This window comes from Trichosurus vulpecula, chromosome 2 (assembly GCF_011100635.1).
Source record: "Trichosurus vulpecula isolate mTriVul1 chromosome 2, mTriVul1.pri, whole genome shotgun sequence".
NCBI classification, from domain to species: Eukaryota; Metazoa; Chordata; class Mammalia; order Diprotodontia; family Phalangeridae; genus Trichosurus; species Trichosurus vulpecula.
Window position 1 is genome coordinate 107,718,308 of NC_050574.1, and position 21,609 is coordinate 107,739,916.

Consider the following 21,609-nt stretch of genomic DNA (forward strand, 5'->3'; position numbering starts at 1 on the left):
ACTGAGGTGAGACAACTTACCTAGGGTCACACAACTAGTAAGTGTCTGAGACTGGAGCTGAGCTCAGGTCTTCCTGACTCTAGACCTGGTACACTATCCACTTTGCTGCCTAGCTGCCCCATAGCATCTACCCATTCTTTCAGGACCTGAGGATGTAGTTCATCTGGATCAAGTGATTTTAATTCATCAAGGGGACCCTACTCTTCCTTTGCTTTCTTCTTACTTATAATGAGCATCAACATCTTATTAGTCATTTTTTGTTCTATTTCCAGCCTAAATGTCCTTCTTGTTGGCAGAGAAAACAGAAGCAAGGATTTAGAATCTCATTCTCTCTGTCATCAGCTGTTGTTGCTCCAAACACCCCAAGCATCCACTCTCATCTCTTCTTTGCTCATTTTTCTCTCAATATAATTTTTTAAAGCCCCATTAGTTGCCCTTAGCTCATTCTGAGCTTCAGCATATCTGAAACTATTTTTACAGGACTGTGCCACACTCGTATTCATTTTATTTTGGTCTGGCCTTGCTTCCATCTTCTGCACATTTCCATAACTATGAAGATGAGTGTGTCCAGGTTTGGGGTTGACCTTATGAATTTGAGAGATCCTGAGATCCTGAGTTCTCAGTTGGTGAAAGCTGCACTTCGGGAGCCCCTGGTCACCATGTCTTCCCTTGGGGAGAAAATGAGGCAAATCCCTGGTTTAGGCTGGCTAGAAGATATTTACCTCAAGAGACACAGCACAGAGCCAAGGTGAAATATAAAAGCCCTTAAGTCTCAGACTCTTACCTGAGCATATCAGTTGTTTTTGCTATTTCACATTTAGCTTGTTTTTCTGTCAATGCACATTTATGAGAGTCTTTTGTGGCAAGCACTTCTTTTGTACGTAGTAAACAAATACCTGTCCCATACTTGATTTACATTCTTTCCTAATACTTCTTTATATCCTTCCTTTGGGAAGCCTCTAGACATGAACCAAAACCCAAGTTTTATGTAGGGACTCAATAATAAGCCAAAAAGTGTGAGAAAAGGAATCTGGCACCTCATCTAGGTAGTAGGGCTCCCTCAGAACTGAACTCAGTGGGGGTTACCTGCTTGGTTCTGAGTAGATGGCCAGCTTAATAGAGAGGAAGAAGGTATAGAGCCCTACCTCCTCGGGACCAAGAAGCAGTTCTAATGTTAGACTAGGAAAAGATATAATTTACATTTTCCTATCTTCAGCAAAGTCCGTATGAGTTGGTAAGAAAATATTTTTGTATGGATCTACTCATCTGAGAGTGAATTTTGAATGATCTCTTTTAGGAGATGGGATTTTTCACTTGGAAAAAAATGCAACTTACAGTTTTTGGGGAGACGGGAAAATATCCTAAATAGCCTTAGCAAGGTTCATTAGTTGCAGGTATGCTTTACTTAATAATACTTATTACATGCAGACTTATTCCAAACATGTGGATAAAATTTCCAAGCCCATACATGGGATTTAAACATGGGGGAAAAAGTACTTGGCAACAAACACTTTGTGTTTGCCAAACATTGAATGCCTGAAATGTTGAGACATTTGCTGAAGTCAAAGTTTAGTTAAATTCACTCAACACTGCATGCCAAAGGAAAAAAAAAGTTTGTTTATTATCATTTACTCAGTCAAGTGAAACCAGCAATTTTTAACTAAAGCAAGAAAGTACCATACCATGACAGAAAGAATTACATGGATACGTTAATTAATGAGTTACAAGAAAAGAATTTCTTCCAACCATCCAAATCTCTTAGTGATTAGCAATATAATTAATGATTTTATTATAATTTAACATCTGGGAATTCTTAAAACCAAAGCTACTGTTTCTCGAATGCTATTGCTTTTCAAAATAAATTATAATAAATAAACAGAAGCAAGGATTAGCCATATAGATTTTAACCAATCTAATCGTAGGCTGAGGTTCATAAAGATCTCATTTAATAGATACAATAGAACATTTAATATGATAAATCTCTCTAGATATTAACAAGTAATGACTTAGACATGTAATTGGGGACTGGCCACTGAGCTAATTCTTATGAGCATTTACAGAGGCCCACTGATGCATTTCCTCATATGAAAAAGGCTGGGGGAAATTGTTTCTGGGGAAATTGTAATGATGTGATAAAAGTGCCCTAGAGAGCATTTGGAGCACATTTAGATGTTTAGTTGGTTTTGGTCCGATAACAACGGGATGTGAAGAGGAACATTTTTGATTGAGTGAGAGGTACATTCCAAAGATCCCACCTAAGCAGCAACTTGGTCTCTTCTCTTTGACTTCTTACTGGCTGGTGGCATGGGAGATGGGAGAAGCATTGGGCCTTCTTCCTCTGAGGCCAGCCTGTAGCCCACAGATATGGGCCTCAGTCCTTTGTCTTGGCATTTGTTCTTTTATTTTAGTGGAAGAATTTGGAGGCTATGATTTTAGAAGCTTTCAAAGGTCAAAAGAAGGAGCCAGATGAGGTCTGGACGTTAAGCCCCTGCTGGGTTTTGCAACAAACCCAGCATTGGTGCAGAGACCTTCAACCTGTGGGCTCTGTGTGTGTGTGTGTGTGTGTGTGTAGGTGTGGGTGTGTGTAGGTGTGGGTGTGTGTGGGTGTTTGTGTGTTTCAGGGGGAGAGAACCACAATGGAAGTGGAGAAGGGACACATCAACCCCTCAGGGGTGCCCTTAGGACCCTGAGGTGAAGAGGTTCTCTCCTAGACTAAGGGTCATACACATACACATATAAATGCCTATACTGGATAGACTGGGTCCTGTCATTTCTTTGTCTTCATTAAGACGTAGCCTCTTAACATGTGACCAGAAAATATATAAACTTAGTTTTTGTGAATTTCACTCACAGTTTGGGGTTATCAAAAGACAAACCTCTTTCTACAGATCTTATTTCCATTTTGACTTGTGAGCCTGAATGACTATAGGCAAAATTTTATTAACTTTATATTCATTCTTTCTCAGCCCTATCTCATACCATTTTCCATAATGCACTCATCTCCATCCTCTAGCCAAAATGGACAACCCATCATCTCTTGAGCAAAATTCATGTTTTTCTACAACTAATCTGACATTTCTCTTCTGTCTTCACTACCTCCAGTCTTGCCTCCACCCCCAATCTGTTGAACTTCCACCAATTGACAAAACTATTTATAGTAGCTCTTTTTGTGGTGGCCAAAAATTGGGAATTGAGGGGATGCTCATCAATTAGGGAAAGGCTGAACAAGTTGTTTGTATGATTGTAATGGAACACTATTGTGCTATAAGAAATGATGAGGAGATAGTGGAAGGTTGTTGACATCTGGAGCTGCCTGGGCTCTGTGTCTGGCTCAAAGATGGGAAAACCGTTTGCTCACTTCACACGCAAGAAGGATTTCCATCCAGTCCAACATAAAAAAGTATAGGTGGCTGAACAAAAAAATATGATAAGAAGAAACAAGAAGAATTAAGGAACAAGAATCATATGATAATAGGTTGCTTATGGGTGATGAACATAAAAAGAATGGCCTTAATTTTATGTACAAGGCCCCATTAGAAGTACTGTGTATGGGGAGCTAAAAAAGAAAATAGCAAGATGTAAAAAAAGAGAGATTGAAAACAAATTTGAATGGCAGAAAGGAGCCCCACGAGTAAAATATGCAAAGCATGACATGAATATCAGATACCAGCCATTTGATATTCAGGTGTGGGATGTGAGGTGCATGAAATGTGACAAATGGGGTCACTGTCAACACTGATAGAGAGGGTCTTTTGTTTGGTCTTCCTGGAATCAATGCAAGTTCAGTTTTCAGTGATGGCTCAGGGCCATCAATGTACCCATTGGAGCTAATAGCGGAGATGAGAAACAGAGGGTTGGCACTAAAACAAAATATACTGGGGGGAAACTTGACTGCAAATGATCCATTCATAGGAATATGTCACAAATGAGGGTGAAGAAGACCCAGAAGTTGAATTCTTAAAATCACTGTCAACTAAACAAAAACAGAAACTACTCAGGAAATAGGATCGCCTTGAGAAGAAAAAGAAAAAAGATAGAAAGAAGTAGCAGCTGCAAAAGAAAAGAAGAGGTAAACACACACACAAAACTTAAGTCCTCCTCCTCTTCTTATTCCTTCTTCTCCTCCTTTGCTTCCTCCCTTTTCTCCTAATCTTCCTCCTCCTCAGTAGAATTTCAGAAAGCAGCAGTGAAAGTCAGAGTGATGGCAAAGAGAGAAAAAACATGAAAGAAGATGAATTCTAAGGAAAAAAGTCAAGTTTTCTGAAGGCAATGGCAGTGGTTCTGAAGAGAAGGGGAGAAAGTCTATGAAGGCCAGACTTGATGAAGAGCCCTCCAGCAGACATAGTCACAAGGAAAAGTGGATGGAGAAGTCAAGGTTTTTAAAAACAAGAGAATTCTGGGGAGAATAACAAATGGGGCAACTGTAATTCTGAAAGAAAGTCCAAAAGGCAGAACCACGGCCCAGGCAAGACAGAATCTGAGAGCAAGGAGAGAATGTCATGGTCATAGTTTATTCCAATGTTAGAAAAGCTTTTGATGTAGAATCTCGTGATTTTCTTACAGAGAAGGTGGAGAACTGTGGACTAGATGATAATCGAATTGGATTCATATTATTAGATGGCTAGACTCAAAGGGTTAATGATTTAATGTCAACATGGCAAGAGGTCTCCAAGGATCTATACTTAGCCTTCATTTTATCAGTGACTTGGAGCAAGGGCTAGATGACATGCTCCTCAGTTTTCAGAACTGTGAAAGATAGCTAATGAATGAGAGAGTTATCATCCAAAAAATCCTTGGGCATTAGGTTGAATCCAATAAGATCATATTTAATAGGAATAAGTGTAAAGTCTTATTCTTTGCTGTATGAAAATCAACTTTACAAGTGCAAAATAAGGGTGCCATAGTTAGATAGAGCAGTGAATAATCACTTGGAAACTCAGAAACTATATACTATAGAGAGGCTCAGTAGAATCTGAGAGTAGACCTGGTCAGACTAGCAAACACATAGAGGTCTTACATGAAAGCCTGAGTTATACTTGCACCTACCAATTTAGGGGCATAGGAGCCATAGCCACAATTACCAGATAACTAATAATACAAATGTATTATTACACCCTACCCATCTCAAGGAGAAGGGCTAACCTCAACTGTTCCAGGACCATCATCTTGAATGTGGGGCACAGGAGCAAGATGAAGAGCCAGAGGGAGAGCCCCAAAGAAGAGTTAGTGAGAGAGGGGATGATGGCCAAAATCTTTCTTTTTGGAAAAGCAGAGGACCAAAGTAATGAAGGACATAAAGACCCGATACAAAAACCCCCCTATCAGAACATAACTAAAGACAAAGACACTTCTGTTACAAGTGTGGATTAGAGAGTCATACTCATGCTGAGTGTAATAATGAAGACAATTAATGAAGTCTTGGTCATGTAAATACACAAGTCTTCTGCTCCAGCATCAGGAAACTGAAGTGAACACAAGAAAGCAGATCACTGTGTATTATGAAGACAGTTCTGCTACCCTTTTTTCTGATTTTTTATGGGTCTGTCTCAGGGGTTGGGAACCTGGGGTCTTGAGGCCACATGTGGCCCCATGTTCCCCACCTCTGGTCTATCCAATCTGGAAAGGGTGATAAATATTGAGAATGTGGTCTATAGTGCTATCCTGGACAGTGGATCTCAAGTTGCCATTATCTACTTATCATTCTATGAGAAACATCTGGAAAAAATTCTTGTAAACCCTTGGATTTGGTGAACTTGGACTTAGTGATAATGACTACTGAGAAACACCAAGGTGAGCTTGCAATTCTCTGAGAAAACTATTGTTATCACTAGGAAGTTGGATTCTGTGATTATGGTAGGTCTTGACCTTCAACACTTTGTTGGTTGGGTGTTGGAGAAGACGTGGGAAAATTGGAACACTAATGCATTGTTGGTGGAGTTGTGAACTGTTCCAACCATTCTGGAGAGAAATTTGGAACTATGTCTAAAATTATTTATATGCTTTGATCCAGCAATACCACTAGTATGTTTGTATCCCAAAGAGATCATAAAAAAGGAAAAAGGACCCACATGTACAAAAAATATTTATAGCAACTCTTTTCATGGTAGCAAAGAATTAGAAATTGAGGGGATGCCCATTAATTGGAGAATGGCTGAACAAGTTTTGATATATGAATGTAATGGAATATTATTGTTCCATAAGAAATAATGAGCAGGCAAAGAAGGAGTCCTACCAAATTCTTTTTATGATACAAATTTGGTACTGATACCTAAAACGAGAAGAGTCAAAACAGAGAAAGAAAATTATAGACCAATTTCTGTAATGAATTTAGATGGAAAAATTTTAAATAAAATATTAGCAAAAAGATTACAGCAATTTATGATGAGAATAATACACTATGATCAAGTAGGATTTATTCCAGGAATGCAGGACTGGTTCAATATTAGGGAAACTACCAGCATAATTGATTATATCAACAACAAAACTAACAGAAACCATATGATTATCTCAAAAGATGCAGAAAAAGCTTTTGACAAAATACAGCACCCATTCCTATTAAAACCACTGGAGAGCATAGGAATAAATGGCATATTCCTTAAAATGATAAGTAGTATCTACCTAAAACTATCAGCAAGTATTATATGTAATGAGGATAAGCTAGAAGCATTTCCAGTAAGATCAGGGGTGAAATAAGGATGTCCATTATCACCCTTGTTATTCAACATGGTACTAGAAACATTAGCTTTAGCAATAAGATAAGAAAAAGAAATTGGAGGAATTAGAATAGGCAAAGAAGAAATAAAGCTATAACTCTTAGCAGATGATATGATGATATACCTAGTGAATCCTAGAGAATCAAGTAAAAACCTACTTGAAATAATAACTCTAGCAAAGTTGCAGGATATAAAATAAACTCACATAAATCCTCAGCATTTCTATAAATTACTAACAAAGCCCAACAGCAAGGGACAGAAGGAAAAATTCCATTTGAAGTTACTGTAGACATTATAAAATATTTGGGAGTCTACCTGCCAAAACAAACCCAGGAACTATATGAACACAATTACAAAACGCTTTTGACACAAATAAAGTCACATCTAAATAAATGGAAAAACATCGGTTGCTCATGGGTAGGCTGAGCTAATGTAATAAAAATGACAATTCTACCTAAATTAATTTACTTATTCAGTGCCATACTAATCAAACTACCAAAAGTTATTTTATAGGGCTAGAAAAATAATAACAAAATTCATCTGGAAGAACAAAAAATCCAGAATATTAAGGGAATTAATGAAAAGAAATGTTAGGGAAGGTAGCCTAGCCATGCCAGATCTTAAATTGTATTATAAAGCAGCAATCAGCAAAATTACTTGTTGCTGGCTAAGAAACAGAGTGGTGGATCAGTAGAATAGGTTAGTTATGCAAGACACAGTAGTCAATGACTAGTAATGTATTGTTTGATAAACCCAAAGATTACAGTTTCTGGGATAAGAACTCACTATTTAACAAAAACTTCTGGGAAAACTGGAAAATAGTATGGCAGAAATTGGGCATAAACCAATATCTTACACTGTATACCAAAATGAAGTCAAAATGGGTACACAATTTAGATATGAAAGCTGACACTATAAGTATACTGGGAGAGAAGGAATAGTTTACCTATCAGATATATGGAGAAGGGAAGAATTTGTGACCAAACAAGAGATAGAAAACATTATGAAATGCAAACTGGATAATTTTGATTACATTAAATTGAAAAGATTTTATACAAACAAAGCCAATGCAACCAAGATTACGAGGGAAGCAGAAAACTGGGTAAGAATTTTTATAACGAGTGTCTCTGATAAAGGCCTCATTTTTAAAATGTATAAAGAACTGGGTCAAATTAATAAGAATACAGGTCATTCCCCAGTTGATAAATGGTCAGAGGATATGAACAGACAGTTTTCAGAGGAAGGAATTAAAGATACCTGCAGTCATACGAAAAAAATGCTCTAAATCACTATTGATTAGAGAAATGCAAATCAAAACAACTCTTAGGTAACACATCATACCTGTCAGATTGGCTAACGTGACAAAACAGGAAAATTGCAAATGCTGGATGAGATGTGGGAAAATTGGAACACTAATGCATTGTTGGTGGAGTTGTGAACTGATCCAACCATTCTGAAGAGCAATTTGGAACTGTGCCCAAAGGGCTATAAAAATGTGCATACCTTTTGACCCAGCAATACCACTTCTAGGGCCCAAAGAGATCATTAAAATGGGAAAAAGACCCACATGTACAAAAATACTTACAGAAGCTCTTTCTGTGGTGGCAAAGAACTGGAAATTGAGGGGATGCCCACCAATTGGGGAATGGCTAAACATGTTGTGGTATATAAATATAATGGAATACTATTGTGTTATAAGAAATGAAGAACAGGCAGACTTCAGAAAAACCTGGAAAGACATATATGTACTGATGCTGAGTGAGGGGAGCAGAACCAGGAGAACATTGTACACAGTTACAGCCACATCGTATGATAACTAACTTTGATAGATTTGGCTCTTCTCAGCAATGTAAGGTTCTAAGACAACTCCAAAAGGCTCATGATGGAAAATGCTATCCATATCCAGAGAAAGAATTATGGAGTCTGAATGCAGATTGAAGCATACTATTCTCTCTCTCTCTCTCTCTCTCTCTCTCTCTCTCTCTCTCTCTCTCTCTGTGTGTGTCTCTCTCTGTCTCTCTCTGTCTCTCTCTCTCTCTCTCATTTTATTTTGTTTCTTTTCTCTCATGGTTTATTCCATTGGTTATAATTCTTTTTTACAACATGAGTAATGTAAAAATATGTTTAATATGAATGTGTATGTAGAGGTTATATCAGATTGCATACCATCTTGCGGGAAGGGGAGGGAAGGAGGAAGGGAGAGAAAATTTGGAACTCAAAAGCTTGTGGAACTGAATGTTGTAAACTAAAAATAAATTAATTAACTTTTTTAAGTTAAAAAAAAAAAGAAATGATAAGCAGGCAGATTTCAGAAAAACCTGGAAAGACTTACATCAACTAATGCTGAGTGAAGTGAGCAGAATCAGGAGAATATTGTACACAGTAACAGCAACATTGTGTGATGATCAGCTTTGATAGACTTGGCTCTTCTCAACAATGCAAGGATCTAAGACAATTCCAAGACTCATGATGGAAAATATTATCCCCATCCAGAGAAAGAACTAGAGAGTCTGAATGCATATAGAAGAAGCATACTATTTTCACATTTCTTGTTATTGCTGTTGTTTTTTCTTCCTCTTGGTTTTTCCCTTTTGTTTTAATTCTTCTTTCACAATATGACTAATGTGGAAATATGTTTAATATAGTTGTATATGTATAACCTATATCAGATTGCTTACCATCTTGGGGAGGTGAGAGGGGAGGGAGGGAGAAAAAAGTTTGAAACTTTTAATAAAAATAAATTAATTAACTAAAAACTTGTTGAAATTTTGGAACTGATTAGAACCAATTCCAACCTATTCAAAATGCTAGCAGGATATTTCAGGACACAAGCTTGAACTCAATACTTGTACATTATGACCATCAATCCAGAGAGAGGCCTATAAGAAATGGAGACAAAAGGCAACATTGAACATCACAAGTCCTCTGACTAACTCTAGCTGGGATCCTGAGGTATTTGACTTTGTTGACTTTACTGTGCCAGAATAATGGAAGGATTGGTTGATAAGCCAAGCAATACTACGGGCATGATCTTGAAACATGAATGAGATATAGGATGTTCCTGAGGAGCACATGACAAAATCCAAATCATAGCCAAATCCAATTCTTAGCCATTCCAAGAAAGATCTTAAAAGGTTCCTTATATCTATGATGGGAGAAGACCTTAGAAACAGTCTTCAAGAAATGCTTATCATTGGCATCATCACAGAATATAGTAGCTCCTATGTCACCAATAGTGATGATACCAAAGAATGCAAATGTATGAATGTGTGTACACTACTGGACTTAGATCAAAAGAACTATAGTGGACCAGTATAGTAGGCTACAGATTTAAGACTTAAGACAGATGTCTTCTGGTTCAGTCCTGGATTTCTGTAGTGGATGCTATCAGATTCCTATGACTAAGGTAGACAAGGAGAAGATTGCTTTCATTTGCCCATCTGGGTTTTACCAGTTTGAGTGAACTCAAGGCTTCTTGGGAGTGATTTCCATTCCCAAATGACTGACGGATAAAGTCATTGGAGACATGAATTACTCGAAAGTGTTGCTGTACATTGATTACAATTGACTTTAGAAAAGCAATGGAAGAACAAGAGGAGAAGCTTGTGAAAGTGTTGGATGGACTAGAGGAAGATGGCGTGAAGCTGTCAATAAACAAGTAGCAGTGTCTCAGAACTTTGGTTAAGTTTGTAAGTCACATAGTATCCCAGAAAAATGTGAGTGGTGATGCAAAGGAGGGAGAAAGTTCTTCTAAAATGGCCATACTCACAGAATCCTTGAGATTTAAGGACTTTTAAAAAAAGATTTAATGGTTATTATTACAAATTTGTTGAAGACTATGTTCCTATTTATCAACCAGTGAATGACTTCACATGTGCACATAATTAAAGAGACTAAGAAATTAGCAAGGCAATAAATGCAAAGCTGCCTTGAAGCCAACACCCAGGGGAAGAAGAGACAGGGACAAGGGATGGGTCATAGGGCAGTCTGATGCCTCCCCTGTCCTACTTGATACTGAGGCCAAAACCGACACCTATAAAGTAAAGCAGCCTACTGACCTTCTTATTCTGGGGTCAGAGCTAGTATCTCCAAATCGACCTTGGGGCAGAGACTAACATTCCTACAGCAGTATTGGGAAAAACCAGAGAAGGGATACAATCAGAGATATTGCCAGGCAGTCTCAGTTACAGTGTGCTTTCTGGCTCCTCTGCATCGTGTACTGCTTAAACAACATGTGGAATAATAAGTTCAGTTCTGGGCCCTACATTTTAGGAAAGACACTGACAAGCTATAGCATCCAGAGCAGGGTGACCAAGATACTGAAAAACCCTTAGATCACATATCATGTTCAACTTAAAAGTTCTATTAATGAAGGATAAACATAATATTACAAGACTCTATTTGACCTCTCTCCTGCATCCTTCCAAAGTGTCTACCCTACCATCCCAGGTATACAGTGTTGGCTCAGAGGTCTCTCAATCAATCATGAGTCATGACTCCTTAGCATAAAAAGCAGAGAAGTCACAGGGCTATTTCTTCAGGGAACTATACCCACTTTGGTTGGAAGGATTTTGAAATTTTAAAATATTAGCTGAATCTGATATACAGGGTAAGAAGATTAAGATTGATCCTGCATCATTTTCTTGTTGATCCTATTTACAAGTAATTGATTTTGTTCTGTAACTGCTTTTATCCTGTGCTTAAGTCATGGTTCTTTGTCTTTGAACTTAGTTCAGGGTTCAACTGGCCTGTAATGAGTTAAATTTAAAAAATCCAATTATTCCTACCTCAAGGAATTTTCTAACCTTGGGAAATGTGTGTGAACAGAAAGGGAATTGGGCCTGATATCTTTATGCCACCAAGCTGTCCCTCTGGGATGTCTGGTTTGTTGTCCAATAGTCTGGGCCACTATCTCTCACCTGTACTCCGACAATGAGCACTTCTTAGTCTTGTGAGAGAAGAAGTGGGGAGGTCATTGCTAGCCCCCACTGCCAAACTTCCAACCAATCATGTCGTTCCCTGTACCTCAGCTCTGAAACCAACCAACCGCCCTTAATTCCATGACGCCATCTACTCTGTTCTGTTCTTTGTTCTGTACTGCCCAAAACCTATAAAAGGGGAGCTATCCTCTTGCCCAGGGTCTTTGGCATTAATGGAGGCAATCCACTGACCCATTTGTTGATAGGCAGGATGCCTCTGCTAATAAATATCTTGCTCGGAGATCTGCCTCAGTTTATCCTTTTGTTAATATCTCAATTGTGAGAAGGGTGCCCCAAAAGTCTTAGTGCAGTTGTAGGCTATTAATTACAACTGCAATATGAACAGATGGACAAATCAAAGTTTAATAGCTTACAACTGCATTAAGACTTTTAGTACACCCTGCATATGACAAGTAAGAGTCAAACATATTTGTAGAAATTAGAAATCAAATACTAGTAACTCTTATAATGATTCAAACAAATATAAAAGATATGACTTGATGGAACTGATTTTAATTACGAATTTATTAATTATTCTTTAATGTTGCAGGTCATTAACCTAATCTGGTTTTCAGCCCTGATGGTTAGTTTAGTCACTGTTAAAGGATGGCAGAATTTTCTGCTTGAGACATTTGACAGAATAAATACTCACAATCCTATGTAAAGGGAAGCAGCAGTACAAATAAATTGTTTGTCCTAGTCCTATAGCTATTGATCCTTTGAGAACCACTTTACACATTCCTTTGAGATTTAAAGACACATGACCAGCAAACTGCCCCAACCTGCCCAAAGGCTCTTTCTCTCAAAGAGACCCAGCATCATGTGTTTCACCACCCTCTTTTTTTCCTAGTTGCCATTTTGCATTTGCTGGCTCAATCCTCTGTTTCCAGATAGTTCTTTGGGTTTACAATACAGCTTACTTCCTTTCACTTAACTTTTGTGACTCTGTATTCATCCTGTCTCCTATTTCCTAGGTTCTTATTTTGTGTCCTGGCTCTGCTTCTCACCTATCCTGATGACTCTGTTCCTTTTTGCCCCTTTTTGAGTAAGGGGCATATATTTCAGGATAGCAAATCCTCTAATTCTGATTTTTAGGTTTGTAAGGTGGAAGCAGTGGGCTTGTTATCAACCCAGAGACAGAGACTGCTGCTGCCCTCTGCTGGCCCCAGTGAAACCTGCAGATTCCCACTACCTAACTGTGTCCTAATGAACCCTGTCCACTTTGGAGCCTAAACTTAGATTGTTGTCCTTCCTATTCATCCTACTACTTTATTAATAACAACATCCACCCCCGTTGTCAGATACCAGATAAAGGACTTTAAAAATATTTTAAAAAGCAAAAATTGTACACAAAATCAATATCAAGTACAAAAGAACCAATCAAGTAAAATGGTAGAGGACACAGAACTATTCTATTCTCAAAGTTTTAAATCTCAAGCCAAAATAGTGTCTTCATTTACCAAATAATAAACTATTTAAAGTTGATTTATTTTTTAACTAACATTTGTCATTGTGGAAAGAGAAATATAGGCCCACCTCAAATATGCCTGGGTAAATGGGAAGTAAATAATTATGTACCAAAATTTTTGAAGAATGTAATTCCCTAAAGTAAATTTGATTATAACAGGTGAAATTTACAATCTAAAAACCAAACTATATTTAATTAAAAGAAGAGCCCTAAATGTTACAATTTAAAAACCAAACTATGTTTAATGAAAACATGGGCCCTAAATGGGCAACTCACCCGTTCGTGACACTTTTGATTCTTATCCCTAAGTTTCCTTACTTGAACCATGAGCCTCTCTATTGCATTCTCCTTTACTTGACAGCTAGGTATGAATAAAAATGAAATAATGTTACAAGTACATTTCCTTAAAACAATATTAGCAAAGACACAAAGAAATTATTTTAAAACTAAATTAACAATATACAATAGTCATAAGAACCTTGGAATCTGTTAGTAAGAAGAGCAGGGGGAAACAAGAGAATGGGACCCAAAATTTACTGAATGCCTACCATATGCTAGGACTGCATGAAGAGTTTTTAAAAATATTATCAGCAAAGATAATAGAAATAATAGAAAACAGGTTCTGTGAAAAGTATCTGAGTGTTTTATTGAACTGTGGGCTGAAAATGAGCCAGCAGTGAAATATGGAAGCCAAAAGACTTACAGTGATGTTGGGCTTCAGGGAGACCCAAGTTGCTGGGAGGTTGAAATGAGTTAATAATAATAATAAAAGATGATGTTTATATGACACCTTAGTTTGCAATACTCCTGACAATTATTATCTCGTTTGATCCTCATAACAACCCTGGAGGGTAGGTGCTTTAATTATGACTACTATTAAGCTAAGGAAACACAGCAAACAGAGGTTAAGTGATTTGCCCAGGGCAGGGGTGGGAAACCTGGGACCCACATGTGGCCACCTAGGTCATCAAGTGCCACCTAGGTCCTCAAGTGTGGCCTTTTGACTAAGTCGAAGTTTTATTAAGGAGATTTGCTCTGTAAAGTTTGGATTCAGTCAAAGGCTGTACTTGAGGACCTAGAAGGCCACACGCAGCCCTGAGGCTGCAGGTTCCCCAGCCCTGGCCTAGGCTCATAGGGCTAGTGAGTGTCTGAGGCCAGTTCTGGACTTTGTGATTCCAGGCACAGCACTCTACTCACTGCACCAACCAGCTGCCCTAGATAACACATGTTAAAGCACTGGTAGATCTTAAAGAAGAAACTGGAGTCTTTTCTGTCCCTTGTTCTTGTGCTGCCCTCTACAGTCTCTATGCAGAAAGCTCACACTATCCAACATTCATGGACTGGAGCACCCTCCATCCATTCCTCCAAGTGCCAACTCCTTCACGAATCCTTCTCTTACCTTCCCTGGTCAATGTGATCTCTTCCTCCTTAGATTCCTCACAGCATTTTACCTGGATCTCTCCTTCAAACATACTTCACTCTCCCTTGTAACACAGGTATTCACTTTCCCTCATCGGAATATAAGCTTGGAAACTGAAGTGTATGTTATCCAAGTGAAGGAGGTTCATCAGGGGAGTCACTGATTAATTTAAGGAGGTTCCCAATCAACTTGATTAGATTACAGGGCATAAGATTTTAGAGAAGAATGACACTTAATCACCCATCAAAGTGGGAATGCCTGCTGGTGTCTTGTTATTAGGATGCTGGGAATTCCAGATGACTGATTTACAGAATCAGCTGCCATTCCCTAATGTCTCTAGAAGAGAATTGGTCAGTTTGTTTCTCTGGCTTTGACTTCCCCTTTCCACGTTAAGCAGACCAGAGCATAACAGAGTGGACATGCATTCTGTGGAGCAGAAAATCCATCCCCATACAATTTCTTCCCCTTAAGGAGTAGTCATGGTGTCTTAAGGTGAAATTACACGATAAGTTTCATATGCTTGCGTAAGTACCACAATGGGAGACATCTTTAAACTGGAGTTTTGGTGTGCTTCCATCCTATGTTGGTTGCACACGATTGTCATTTCTTCTTACTTACCTCTGTCCTTCTGTGGATAGTACTCTTCCTTCCCTGCTCCTACGCTGGGTATGAATTTCCCAGAGGTGGTATAATGGATTGACCACTGAACCTGGAGTCCAGAAGACCTGAATTTAAATCCAGCCACAGATTGGGCATGTGACCCCAGGCAAGCCACTCAACCCTTGCCTGCCTCAGTTTCCTTATCTGTAAAAAATGGGGATAATAATGGGACCTATCTCCCAGAGTTGTTGTGAGGATGAAATGACATAATATTTATAAAGAGCACTGTAACCTTAAAGTGCCATATGAATGCTAGATATTATCATTATCATTATCTCCAAGCTACTCCCTTGGAGGAGTGGGTTTTCTTTCAAAGTGGAGTGGGAGAGGGAAGCATAGGAGGGAAGGAATAAGCATTTATAACAGCACCTACTTCATGTCAGGCATGTATTTTAAAGATATTATCTGAGAAGACAATATAAATAATAGAAAACAGGTTCTCTGAAGAATATCTGAGAGTTTTATTGAATTAAGAAGTCAAAATGAGCTAATGGTGTAATACGGCAGCCAAAAAAAGTAATGTGATTTTAGACTTTGGAGATGCACGGGTTGTTAAAAGGTTGAAATGAGCTAATAAGGATGATAGCTAGCATTTACATAGTGCTTTAGGGCTTACAATGCTCCCAACAAATATCTCATTTGATCCTCACGACAATCCTGGAAGATAGGTGCTCTGTTTTGCAGTTGAAGAAACTGAGGCAACAGAAATTAAGCTAAGTAAGTGTCTGAGGCTGCCTTTGAACTCAGGTCTTTCTGACTTGAGATCCAGTACACTCAATAGGAAAGACTAGCTCAAAACTGACTTATTTGCCTAGAAATATTTGGGTACCTAACTTCCTCTTTCCACCCTGGGAAGCTATAAAAAGCAAGCCAACAATTTTCTATCTATAGGCCCAAGCCAGAGATTGGCCAAAATATATACTGCAGTTGTAAAGTCTATTTTTCTCTCCTCGTATGTGCTCCTCCTACCATTGTCTCTCTACCTTATTCATGCAAGGCCCACCAATTCAATGGTTAACTACATTTATCTTAAAACCAGGTGTCCTATAGAAGGGAGTGCTTGAGCTACTATTGAAAGAAAAGAAGGGTTCTATAAAGTAGAGGTGAGGAGGGAGTGCGTTTCAGGCTTAGGGAGAAGCTAATGCAAAGGTAGGATGATGAGTGTATCATGTGTGAGGAACAGAGAGAAGGTCAACTGGTGAGAATGAAGAGGACGTAAAGGGAGTAAGTAATATATAACTAAGCAGTTCAAATAGGTTGAGGCTATCTTGTGAAGGACTTTAAAAGACAAAAAGGTAAAGATAACAAAGAGGCAATGGAGTTGATTGAGTAGGGAAGTCCCATGGTCAGAATTGTACTTTAGGAAAATCCTTTTGGCAGCTATGGGGAAGGATAGATTGGAATGGAAAGAGATTGTAACCAGGGAGATCAACTAGGAGGCCATTGAAATAGTCTAGACAAAAAGCAGTAAGGTCCTAAACTAAGATGGTAGCTGTCTGACTAGAAAGGATACAGAACATGAAAGATGTTGTATAGGTGAGAAGCTATTTGGCAACTGATTGGATATGTTGGATGAGGAAGAATGAGGAGTTGAGACTAATACCAAAGTTATGAACCTGGGAGACTGGAAGAATGGTGGTATCTTTGATAGAAACTGGGAAGTTTGGAAGATGGGTGCAATGTGGGTCAGGGGGGAATAATGAGTTTCAGATATATTGATTTCAAAATGCCTCAGGGACATCAAGTTTGAAATGTTTAATAAGCAGTTGTTTATGCAGGACTATACGGCTAGGGAAAGAGATGAACTGGATCTGTGACTTCTCTTCATGAAGATGATAATTAAACCCATGGGAGCTGATGAGATTGTCGAGAGAGAAAAGTATAGAGAGGGAAGAAAAGAAGACCTAGGACTGAGCCTTAGGAACACCCAGAGTTAAGGAGCTTTATGAGGATTACATGCCAGCAAAGGTGACTGAGGAGTGGTCAGACAGACAGGAGAAAAACCAGGAGTTAGTGGTGTCACAAAAACCCAGAGAAGAGAGAGTATTTTAGGAGAAAAGCATGTGTTCAACAGTATCGAATGCAGCAGAGAGGTCAAGAAAGACTACAGAGGAAAGACTATCAGATAGGTAAATTAATAGATTGTTAGTAACTCTGGAGAGATCAGAGAAACATTTTTCTGGGCAATGGCTTGTGGGCAATTCCAAGTTCAAGAGTTTAGGATCGGACTTTCTATAAAGAGATCTACTGATACAGTGTGGTCTCCAAGGATAAGCCATATTGTTATATGCAGCATCCTGCTTGGAAAGCAAACCAAGTAAGTTATGAGGACAGGGCCAGGCTGATTAGAAACAGATTGCATGTTCCCATAGCCCCCAAAATATGTTACCTTCCTAAGGGAGTCTACACCACAGGGTGGCACTATGAGGCTAGAAGGGACTATGTATGCCCCTTTGAGAAGAGAAATACTTCATAGGAATGTCAAGATGTTGGCCCGATCGCAACCTCAAATTCAGTTTCCTTCCTGGGAGTAGGGGTGGGGCAGAGCTGATAAGACTATTTGAGTACTTTATTATTTTTATTCCTTTGAGTCTTTTGTATTGCATGCATTTTCTATGGGATGAAATGAAGACTATACTGTACCTGTTAAGTATTTGGTACTTTGGGTGCTTGTAAGGGAGCTGGGGAATCCTTTCCCCCACATTTGGGAAACTCTAGATATGAGCAACGTCCTGAGTATCTAAGGAGTATGTCCTGGTGCTGGTCCAAATGAAGTTAATAAGCCAAAGAGAGAAAAAAAAATTTCTTCCTGTCAATACTCAGAATCAAACCCAGTCAGTTAAATTCGATTCTTGGTGATATCTGGGCCATCGGTTAGTTCTATCTGCCTTTTTATCTTCAACGCCTATTATAGAGCATTGAACAGAATAATTGCTTTGCAAATATTTTGTAATTAATTTTCTATGTATATGCTGTCTCCATATAGACTACTTGTGCCTGAACTGTGGTACAGCCCTCTGAGCTTGCATTGGTCTGATCAGCCACAGTCAGATACACTGCCATCTTGACCCCAACATGGTGATGTCATTTTGGTCCTCTTCAAGATCGAAGGACAACAACCATATGTTGTCTCTTCCCAAAATCCCAATAGAATATGAACTTTTTAAGAGAAGGCACTGTTTCATTTGTGTCTTTCTGTTCCCAGAGATTACCATAACACCAGGAACATAATAGGTAAAACTTAATAAATACCGGTTGAATGAATGAATATAAGGCATTTATCAATATGTATTGAACTATATTTAATTCTCTTGGTTAAACTAACAGTTTCTCTGTGTCTACTGAGAGATATGTAAGTTAACGTTCAAAATCCTGTTCTATAACATATCTTCTTATTTATCATAGTTTAATACTTTTATTGATGACTGAAGAGTTTATCTCCTTGAAGTTTGTGAAATAATACCTAAATATTCTATATTCTACTTATCTACCAACGAAAAGAACACCATCTAGTGGCAATTTCTCAACATATCTGATCCCTGAAATGGTTCTGAGAGGGAATATACAGCTAATTCAAACGCTATGCAGTGACAGCGTAACAACAGTAGTAACAGCTAACATTTATATAGAGCCTACTATGTGCCAGGCACAATCTAAGCACTTTACAATTATTATCTCATTGGATCCTCACAAGACCCCTGGGAGGTAGGCGCTATTATTATCCCCATGTTGTAGATGAGAAAATTGAAGCAAACAAGGGTTAAATGACTTGCCCAGGGTCAAACAGCTGAGGCTGGATTTGAGCTTAGGTGTTCCTGACTTTGCCCAGTACTCTATCTACTGTGCCGTCTAGCCACCCCCTAACAAAGCATATCTTACAGATGCTGATACTAAACATTTTATATTTAGTTACTATAGTAGTTTTATGGAGATAATATTCACTCTCAAAATACCATCTAAACTGTTGAATTTCATCTCACAAACTATGTAGATTCTCCCCACCCCCAAAAATTCTCTCTCTCTCTCCCTTTATCTCCCTCCCTCCCTCTCTCTCTCCCTTTATCTCCCTCCCTCCCTCTCTCTCTCTCTCTCTCTCCCTCTCTCCCTCCCCCTTCTCCTTCTTTCTCTCCCTCCCCCCTCTCCCTCCCTCCCTCTCCCCCTCTTTCTCTCCCTGTCTCTCTCTCCCCCTCCCCCCTCCCCCCCTCTCTCTCCCTCTTCCCCCCTCTCTCCCTCTTTCTCCCTCTCTCTCTCCCTTTATCTCCCTCTCTCTCTCTCTCTCTCTCTCTCTCTCTCTCTCTCTCTCTCTCTCTCTCTCTCTCTCCCTCTCTCCCTCCCCCTTCTCCTTCTTTCTCTCCCTCCCCCCTCTCCCTCCCTCCCTCTCCCCCTCTTTCTCTCCCTGTCTCTCTGTCTCCCTCCCCCCTCCCCCCCCCCTCTCTCCCTCTTCCCCCCTCTCTCCCTCTTTCTCCCTCTCTCTCTCCCTTTATCTCCCTCCCTCCCTCTCTCTCTCTCTCTCTCTCTCTCTCTCTCTCTCTCTCTCTCTCTCTCTCTCTCTCTCTCCCCCACCTCAGTCTCTTTTTCTTTCTCCCTCCCTCCCTCCCTCTCTCTCTCTACCCCCCTTTCTCTCCATCCCTTTCTCTCAATAGAGTTACAGTCTGCATTGGTGGAGGCAATAACCATACCAGGAAAACCTGGGATTCTAGAAATACTAAAATAACAGTTCCACATTAATTGATTCAGATAAGACATCCTCTCAAGTTTATAGCAGTTTGATCTGCACAAAGAGAATAAAATCAGGAAATCTGAGATGTCATTAATCTTGAGGTCTATGGGTCCTAAAATGATTGGGCATCTGGGTGGTACAGTGGCTAGAGTGCTGACCCTGGAGTCAGAAGGATCTGAGTTCAAATCTAGCTCCAGACACTTTGTAGCTGTGTGACTTGATACTTAGTAGCTGTGTGACCCTGGACAAGTCACTTAATCCTGATCAGCTTGGGGGGAAGACAAAAAAAATCTAATTAAAACCAGAAACAATTTCAATTCAAAATTTAAACTTACTAATATTCTAGTAGTGCCTCGCTGACAGGAACTTCAGTTTCTGTTGGTCCATCTTGGATCTCTTTTTTCTTCTTTTTGCCCATACTTCAAATCGTACGGATATTCCAACTACCAAGAAATACAACTAATGGAAAGAAACAGGAAAAAATAACCATCTTTATACATAACTGGCTACGTTCTTTGTTCTTATAAACCAGTGGTTCTCAAAATGTGGCCTCCGGATCCTGACTCCCCTTCAGGGAGCCTGTGAGGTTAAAAACTAGGTTCGTAATTATACTAAAACATTATTTGTCTATTAAAAGTACTCCTCTGTTTTCTCTCTCTATATATATATATATATTTATGAGAGTCCAGATTTGCCTATTAGAAGTACTCCTTCCTTTTCCAACTATACATCTGTGTGAGTCCAGATTTTCTTAATATATTTCAACCAAAACAACAGATTGCAATAGATTGAAAGCAGAAGCAGTTATAAAAATTCAGCTATCTTCTTTTAATGGAGACATTAAAGAGATTTGCAAAATATATAAAACAATACCACTCTTCTCATTAAATACTTTTGTTTTGGAAAATGTAGTTATTTTTGTAACAATGTTATTTATGCTAATGTGCAATATATTTATCATTATTTTAAATGGATAAATGTTGTAAAATTGTATTAGTTTTAATTTTTAACATGGTAAACATCGATAGATATAATCCATATAAACGAAAAGCTCTTTTGGGACCCTCAATAATTTTTAGGAGTACACTGAAGGATTCTGAGATCAAAAAGATTGAGAATTACTGTTATAGGATTATCTGTAAATGTGCTAATTATACAGATTTTATATCATTGTGATGTAGCAGAAAGAGTGCTTGACTTGAATATACATGTCAGAAGAAACCTGGGGTTGAATTTCACCTTTGATTTTCACTGATCGAGTGATCAACCAGTGGCCAAGTCATGATATTTCTGGGCCTGTTTCTTTATGTGCAAAATGGGGGTAATAATACCTATAGAATCTACCCCAAAGGGATTTTTTTTAAAGTATCAAAGAAGATAAAGCATCCAGAGCATATTATGCACTTTAAAGTATTATCAGATGCCAGTTATTATCCTAATAAATAATAACTGGCTTTTTTGAGGCAATTGGGGTTAAGTGAATTGTTCAGGGTCATACAGCTAGTAAATGTCTGAGGCCAGATGTGAGCTCTGGTCCTCCTGACCCCAGGGATGGTACTCTATCCACTGTACCATCTCGCTACCCCAAACAACTCTTTTTGATAAGCATCCACTAGCTTCCTATACACATCTTCCTCTTCTCCTCAGGT

General features: G+C 38.8%; 1 protein-coding gene and 1 pseudogene across 1 annotated transcript in view; one reads left to right on the forward strand and one right to left on the reverse strand.

Moving 5' to 3' along the window:
* The window catches only part of CCDC83 (coiled-coil domain containing 83), a 57,807-nt gene extending 37,429 nt beyond the window's left edge, over nt 1–20,378 (reverse strand). Inside the window, 2 exon segments of the mRNA XM_036747323.1 lie at nt 13,437–13,521; nt 20,296–20,378. Of these exon segments, the coding sequence (XP_036603218.1) occupies nt 13,437–13,521; nt 20,296–20,378 (168 nt within the window).
* LOC118839859 lies at nt 3,338–4,509 on the forward strand (annotated as a pseudogene).
* Nucleotides 20,379–21,609: the final 1,231 nt, after the last annotated feature.